Consider the following 7,986-nt stretch of genomic DNA (forward strand, 5'->3'; position numbering starts at 1 on the left):
GTTTAAAAAAACAGTCGCGTTGAACATTTTTATTACGAATTCCGGGGTGACTATGAAAGTTATAGTTTTTCTTGTTAAAATCAGAATAAAGGCGTTCAAATTTTATTTATACGTCGATTCATGTTGCATTTTAAACAGAATTCGAAACACGAATAAAAAGTTTTCACATTTTATATCAAATGTGTTCTACTGAAAATGCCAATAAATTTGGAGAGTTTTTAAATTATGTTTCAAAAACATATAATATTTAATATTTATTATTATCAAATTTATGTTACCTTCATCTAGAGGAAAACTTTTTTAACTAACTTTTTAAAATTTAAATTTATTTATGAAAACTTGTTCTACAAGTACTTTGAACACTTTTCTACCGCGGTTAGTATTATTCCATACCATTAAGTACGTATTTAATATGTACTGTTCATTATGCGGAAAAATCTAAAACCAATCAAAGTCACCCCGGTTTACGGTATATTTATCTCTTTTCGAAAACTCATGTTAAAAATAATGTCGAAGGTAAAATAAAATACATTAAAACAACTTCTTATTATTTAAAGATTAATATATCATCATAAAAAATTATAATAGATAACATAAAAGTCGAAAAAAGGATTTTGAAGATTTTTTTTATTGAAGCTTTTCTAAATTTAGGTTGAGGTCATGAGGTTAATGACCTATTGCAGCAAATCTTTTTAAAGCACACCGAATAATGTTAATTTGAAAAAGACGAAGTTGACTTTATAGCTGTCGGCCACCATTGCTAGTACCAACCACTAATGTCTTCCTTTTTATCTACAAGGACTTCGCCGCCCTGGGCTCCTAAGTGTATGAAAGTATGGCACGGAGCGACGGCGCCGAATACCCATTTTTACACAAAGAATTTTAGAGCGCCCGCCGCGGGATTCGAACCGGCGACCTCTGGATTGGAGTCCAGTGCGCGGTCCGATTGATCCACACGGGCGGGACACGGGCGGGTTATATAACTTCCTTTTTAAAATGGTCAAGCTTGAGGCTCTGGAAGGCATCATCCCCGATCGGCCATTTGGCAGCCATGTTTGTTTTAGAAAAACATTCAAATCTTGGTTCAGAATGTTTCAATCAAAAATTGGTTTTCTTTGTGTTGTTTGTAGAAGCATTTTATATATAGTGATTATTTTTTTATTTCAATTTACTATTACTGGACCCTGAATTCGGAACCATCATTGACAGTCATTGCCCCAAGAGTGACAGACACCATCTACCACTTCAAAGCGCAAATTTGCATGGAAAAATGTGATGATTTGAGGGATTCTTTGGAAGAATAATGTAACAAATAATAGTTTGTAAAATATTTTATCCATGCAAAAATATAACGTATTTTCTAGCTTTTAAAAATGGCACAAACAATCGTACAATCAAATGACGCAAGCAAACCCTCAAAGCTCGCCACCAATTGCCACCATTTCCTGAATGATATAATCCATCCTTTCCGTAGTCGGGGGTGGCACACACTTGACCACCAGCCGAAAGAAATAGCCCAATTTTTTGCAGGGATGGGAAGCATAACTGACCATCAGGCTGCCCTTTTTGACCATTCGCTCCTTCAGTATAAGTGTGACCTGAAACAGATAAAGAGCAAAACTAATCAACTCGGAATTGGCCAGCCTACGAACCCACCCACACCCACCTTCTGAACCTCGGCCCACCACTCGTCGGTTTCATCCTGGCCGCTGCGGGAAGCCAGCTGTAGTCTTTTTGGAACAAACCAGAAGCAAACATTGGTAAACTCAAACTTTGTCCGAACGAGCTTGAAGAAGGCATTTTCGGTTATTGCCCGCTGGAAATACTGTGCACAGCTTAAGGCATTCTCGACGGCCAGCTGGAACCATTCGGGGCCTCGGGCACGCAACATGAACCAGAGCTTAAATGAGTCGACCTATGAGGCGTAACGGAAAAAAACACAAACGACAACATTAAATCTGATTAATTAAATTACCAATTATCACCTTTCTGCCACACTGGACGCTCATGTCACCCGTGTCGTAGGAAATGTCGTAGTACTTATCGGTCTGGAACAGATACTCGGCACATGCCGCATTACAGCTAGTCAGCAAACCCTTGTGCCGTGACAAAAACATGGCACATTGAAGAGGGGCACCAAGTAATTTTTGGGGACACAAAGCAACTGAATCTGCCCGTTCCAATCCGTTCAGCAACAACTTTCTATAGTGGTCGGAAAACAGTGCTGCCCCACCCCATGCGGCCTGACGAAAACGAAAAAAAAAAATGCAAGACATAAATTACCCAACCACCCAGGATTAGCCACAAAATGGACAACGTTTTCGTGCAGTCACGTGCCGTATCGCGGTATATCTTCTTACATCGACGTGCATCCACGTGCCGAACCGAGCGCAAATGTCGGCAATCTTGCCGAGCTCGTCGAACGCTCCAAACACCGTGGTCCCGGCCGTAACCGACACGATGAGAGGCCTCGATCCGTCCTGGCCATCCGTTGCCGTCTGGAGTGCGGCCTCCAGCGCACCCGGATCAATACGGGACAAATGGTCCGTGCTGATTTTCAGCACGTTTGCCTCGCCCAGCCCCAACCAGTTGGCACTCTTGGTGACGCTGTAATGAGCCTGGGTGGAAAAGGAAAACCAAAAAAATCTTTATTTGGAAAATTTGAAAATGAATCTCTGATTTAAAAGACATCTCGTTGAATAACTAATAAATAATTATAATGATATAAAGGTAAAAGTTATTGCTGCAAGGAAAAAAGATCGAAAACTAAACGAGTGAATAAATGGAAACGCATGGTACAACCTGATTTTCAGTCCTTTTCGGTATGTTTATTACGATTTTTTTATCAAAATGTTTAGTGGTTCAAAAAAACTTTTAAACGTAAAATTTCGGATAGTCGAGTCTTGACAGTATTTCAATCTTAATTACTATCTCGTTTTATATATGAATGTGTTACTTACATCTTCTGAGGTATATATTTTCAAACATTGCTGTCCATACATTCCTTCTGTTTTAATATCTGGCAACATTTTGTGCCTTGCCATCGAAATCGCATACCTAAAGCAGCAAATAAAGTTGGTCAATATGTTAAAATGACGTGGGGAGAAAATCTTCATACATATTAGCAATCGATCCACCCGGTGTAAAAACACCTTCACCACCCTCAAAACCGCAAAGCTTGAGAAAGTATTCCAAAACCATTGATTCAATCAGAGAAAACACCGGGGCGGCTTCAAATGTAAATCTGTGAAGTAATTTTAAATTTATTTACTGCTTTTTAGATACATACTAAACAAATCCGAAAACACTTACTGGCAAGCATTCAGCGCATCGGTTACCCACGAAGCAGCTAATCCGTAAAGATCCGGAGCAGCGTACATCTCATTGTGGTAATTCGGATGAGCAGTTTTGATAGAATGTTGAATCACCATACGAATTACGTTTTCTCGCTCCGCAGAACCAGCACACGGCACGCCGGTTGATAAATCCAGACAAAGCAAACTCTAAAATTTCTAGAATATTAATTTGCACGCTAAGAGCAAATATTACAATCATTCTTACTTTCAATTCTTGCGGATGCTTGAAAGGAAACACCAAATCTCCAGCTTTCGGGTCGAACACTCGCTCTGATTTTAAAATATCGAATATTTTAGAGAGCAAATCTTGTTCTTCGCCTAAATTTGCCATTTTTTTATAAAGTTAGTATGGTACGAATCGTTCAACTTCCTACTCTAGACTGATAGCATTATCAATTTGGCAAAAACTCAACGTTGGTCTAATAAATGAACCCCACAAAAAAACGCAAACAACTTTTCGTTGGCCAAACATACAGTCGATCATTCGAACGGGCAACAGACATTTCAAACAAGTTTATCAGGCAGAATATAACAAATTCTTTGTTTGGTGCCAGATGTAGGGTAGATTTGATCCCCTTTTTTTGTATCGCACATAACTCTGTCAATTTCTCACAAAACTATAAACTTTTTGCATGAATTGAAAGCTTAAACATTCATCTTGGCTTATAAGGGTATTTCATCAGATGAACTCTTCGAATCAAGCGTTTTAAAAAAATATTTTAAACCGGCATTTTAAAAATGTTAGGGGTAACTTGATCCCCCTTTCAACATTTTGAAGAAGTCTTAAGTAAAATGTTTCTTATTCATCCAAACTTTTAATTTTCTATAAGTTACAGCAATTTCACATAAAACCTGTACGTTTGTGTTCAAAATATAACAAGTTTAGTATGTAAAATATTTAAAAACTTAAAATATTATTTTTTATACCAAAATTAAGCATGTTTACAAAAGCTGGAAATTTTTGTTTACAAAACTTTTGAAAAAAGGTTCTAACTGCAGTAAGTTATGTACAACTATACTAAAGGAAACTATGTATGAAAACCCAGCCCAATTAATTAATCTTGAAGCTGATTCCAGTGACTGTAAAAATGCAGGGATCAAGTCTCCCTAAACGCACTTTTTTAAACAATTGATTGTAAAAATAGTATGACGATAAATTTAACATCAAATGCTTACGTTTTGGAGTTGATAAGTTTATCAAACAATTCATGTATAAATAATATTTTTGTGAATAATTTTTGAGTGTTTTCTATACATATCAAAACAAAGAAAAAAAGATCTCTTGGAAGTTTTTTGCAGCTCGTTTTAGAAAAATGTATGTAACTCAAACTAAACATTTTTTTTATTTTTTTCTTTGTTTTCTACAATGAGTTTTAGTTAATTTCGCACAACTTTCTAGAACAAAGCTAATTGTTTTACCCACATGCTGACGAGATACAGGCTTGGGAACAAGTGTCCCCGGGGATCAAGTCTCCCCACTCTCCCCTACGTAAAGTTGTTTTACGTTTTGGTTGTGTTTTGGCTACTCTCACATAGTAAATAATGAGCATTATTTATCATCTTTTTAAAGCGCTTGTAAATGTACTGTTTGTAACAAATTTTGAAGCAAAAAATATATTTTTATTGGAATACTACACAGCTAACAACATGGATGGTGATATGAAGGGAATGTCAAGAATAAATCCTTACATAAGAAAGATTAAAACTAATTATTTATTTAACGTTTATTAAAAAAAAAAAAACATCATTCGAAAAACCCTGAATAACATGTGCTCCTTTTGTATTAACTAGTTAAACAATAATTCAACAGTTTTTCTCAAATGTCGTATGCCGAATCCTGTAATTTCCTGTAAACATAATATATATATATATTAAAAATTTCGATGGTTTTGTTCGCGAATCAGTTGAACACGGAACGTCGGATCGAGGCGCTTTTTGTTGCGTTAGGTTCGTGTAAGCCCAAGGAAGGTTTATATGCTAAAAAATGCCTCTTTAGCCAAGTCCTGCCAAGACGGGGGTACTAATACATACATACATATAAAATGCCTCTTTAGCCACTCTGGGACCGATTCCGAAGCATCTGCAGATTGTATGGGAACATTTACGTAAACTCACATTTTGATCAAGAAACAAAAAAAGACAAGACGAATGTTGAAACGAGCGGCTGAAGAGTGACGGGCACCAGTTTTCTAAGCTGAACGAAATGAAACTTCCTTCCATTTTCCGTACGCTAAAAAGCTATATTTCCTTAATTAATAACAAATAAAGTTCACAAGATACAATTTACTCACAACTTCGGTGTCTTTTCACAGCTGGAACGGATTCTCGTTCCCAGCTGCGCCCGTGCTCCCGCTTGCTTCAGTTTGTTTTCAACTTCTGACTCTTGCCAAGCGACAGCACGGGCACCTGCACAAAGAAACACAAACAAAGACGAATGACGTTGAACAGGGGGCTGCTTCGGACGCGCTCCGTCGCAACAACGAAGTTTGTCGGGTTAGGCTTGTTTTTTTTTTATAAAATAGACGTGCTTTGTGATAAATGTTCTAGTTAAAAGATGATGAACTAGCCAAATCAGAAGTTGAGTTCTCTAATGATTTCTAAACCTGGAGGAGGAACAGGACTTCAGGAATCGATCCAGCGTTTATTCTAATAAATTCTTATAATGTTGCCAGAAGGCCTCTTTATCAGCTCCTTTCCCACTTACATTTATACACAAGATTCTCTTTAATAACTTTTAACTTTAACAGTTTGGACCCGATGTCTGATTTTTCTGTTACATTCTCATTGGAATTCCATAGAAACTGTAACGGGAGTCGCAGGCACCGGGTCCTGACTATTAATAAAAATGTAACTACAAAAGCCGACTCGGTCCTAACCTGGTCCCAGCACCGAAAAGGACCTAATAAAAAATAATGTCATAAAAAATGCCAACTACTTGTCTTTTAAATTTGAAGTTGTTTTCCTGAATCGGCAAGTCGTGGCCGAAGTGCCTGCTGCAGTTTTATTTTTACGGTTAGTCGTAGACAGATATCACACGGAATTTATGAAACCTTGATGAAGCAAACTGATGACTACCTGAAATTACAAGTTATCCTTAAATTAGGTAATACATGAAATAACAACTTAATTACACAGCAATAACTAACTTTATCAACCAAAACAAAAAAAAACGTGGCTGTTCAAAACTGGTACCGAAAATTCACTCCTTCAAAACAATATTCACTTCTTTCGAGCTGACAGCTAAATGAACCGGTTTGCATTCATCCGTCTTCACGCCGAGCACGTGCTCGTAAACTGTCCTACCCGTACCCGCGCATAGAAACGACTAAAAAGCTTCCCTCAATTCATGAGCAGAGACGTTTTGTATGAGTCATACTCATCACTATCGGAACACAGTGCCGTGAGCTGATATGCTGGGAGAAACCTAACCGAAGTTAAGACTGTGCTTCACAGGATCATTTCTGTAGGCAAGTTTTCACCACAAGTTTTTTCCGAAAGGAAAAGATTTCCCACCCACGATGATGAGAAGGAGTGTCTAGCCTGGAGCGTGAAACTTGGTGGAGATCTGGTTCGTTTGTATGAACGGACCGCTCTACTACTGAAGATCGGCTCTCTTGCAATGGCTTGGACGCATTCTGAGTGGTGTTTTTGGTTAATTATAAATTGAAAAAGAAACTTACGACTCCATATCACAAATAAAAGTTCAACCTTTTCTAAACTTACTTAGTGAAGAAAGTTACAAGACTAACTCTGCTATTAATTAGTTAGATGACATAGACATTAGGTAAACTGACATGACATTAATGTATTTAAAATTGCAAGATTATATTTTGTTATAACGCATTTATTAATTACAGAATCATGTTAAGATCAAAACTCTGATGTCTTAACAAAAAGTATGTTCTCGTTGCAAAGCTCGATTTTTTAAGCACTCTTGATATTTATACAAATCGGCGATGTGTGCTCATGAAAAATTAATGAGCAAAATGACATTCCTAATTATTGTTTTGCCTTTTGTGAATATTTTTCAAAATCATGTTGAACATTTGGTCACCATCTTAGATCACACAAATTTGTAGGTCTAATTCAAGTAAAGCTGCCCAAATAAGTTAAGGGGTTACATACATGTAAATCGGCAAAAAAAGTCAGAGGTTGGTATGAGCAGACACTTCAACTTTCTATCTGTTTTCAGGGCATTAAAATATAAAGTAATACGGAGCAAAAGTGCGCACCAGCCTATTTAATACTTAATTTTAATCTAAAAAGCTCATATTCGGGGTTTCGACTTCACAGAAAAAAAAAGTTGAATTTTGGAATGTTAAAAATTTGGTAGGTTGAATATTACCTCTTTTTATGAGTAATATTACACAAAAAATGTGTAAAAATGAGCGAGTTGTGGCGCTATAACCATGGCATATAGTGTCCTGGGCATTTGTGGAAATACAATGTCCCATCCAGGGATGCCAGATGAAATTTTTAGATATCTGCAATTTTTTTTTTCAAATATCTGCAAAAATCTGCAAACTTAAATACACGTAAAACTAGGTTTATGGATTCGTATCCTACAATTCTGTTTAACTAAATTATGATGTTTGACTTAAACAACGTTTAATGTATGTTTTATGTACTT

At 36.8% G+C, this 7,986-nt stretch overlaps 1 protein-coding gene and 1 non-coding gene across 2 annotated transcripts; one reads left to right on the forward strand and one right to left on the reverse strand.

Annotated features, from left to right (window-relative positions):
* Positions 1 to 1,318: 1,318 nt before the first annotated feature.
* LOC120412797 (cysteine sulfinic acid decarboxylase-like) lies at positions 1,319 to 3,830 on the reverse strand. The gene is made up of 8 exons (XM_039573388.2): positions 3,562 to 3,830; positions 3,313 to 3,503; positions 3,119 to 3,244; positions 2,961 to 3,057; positions 2,361 to 2,618; positions 1,986 to 2,243; positions 1,667 to 1,915; positions 1,319 to 1,598 (listed from the first exon to the last, which is right to left on the reverse strand). Exons 1-8 carry the CDS (start codon positions 3,685 to 3,687, stop codon positions 1,416 to 1,418), a joined length of 1,488 nt encoding a protein of 495 aa, XP_039429322.1. The 5' UTR covers positions 3,688 to 3,830; the 3' UTR covers positions 1,319 to 1,415.
* Positions 3,831 to 6,792: 2,962 nt separating this feature from the next.
* Positions 6,793 to 7,000, forward strand: LOC120412851 (small nucleolar RNA U3). The gene has a single exon (XR_005604869.1). It is a non-coding gene; the product is annotated as a small nucleolar RNA U3 (small nucleolar RNA).
* The last annotated feature ends 986 nt before the right edge of the window (positions 7,001 to 7,986 follow it).

The sequence above is a fragment of the Culex pipiens genome, chromosome 2, assembly GCF_016801865.2.
Source record: "Culex pipiens pallens isolate TS chromosome 2, TS_CPP_V2, whole genome shotgun sequence".
Lineage (NCBI taxonomy): Eukaryota > Metazoa > Arthropoda > Insecta > Diptera > Culicidae > Culex > Culex pipiens.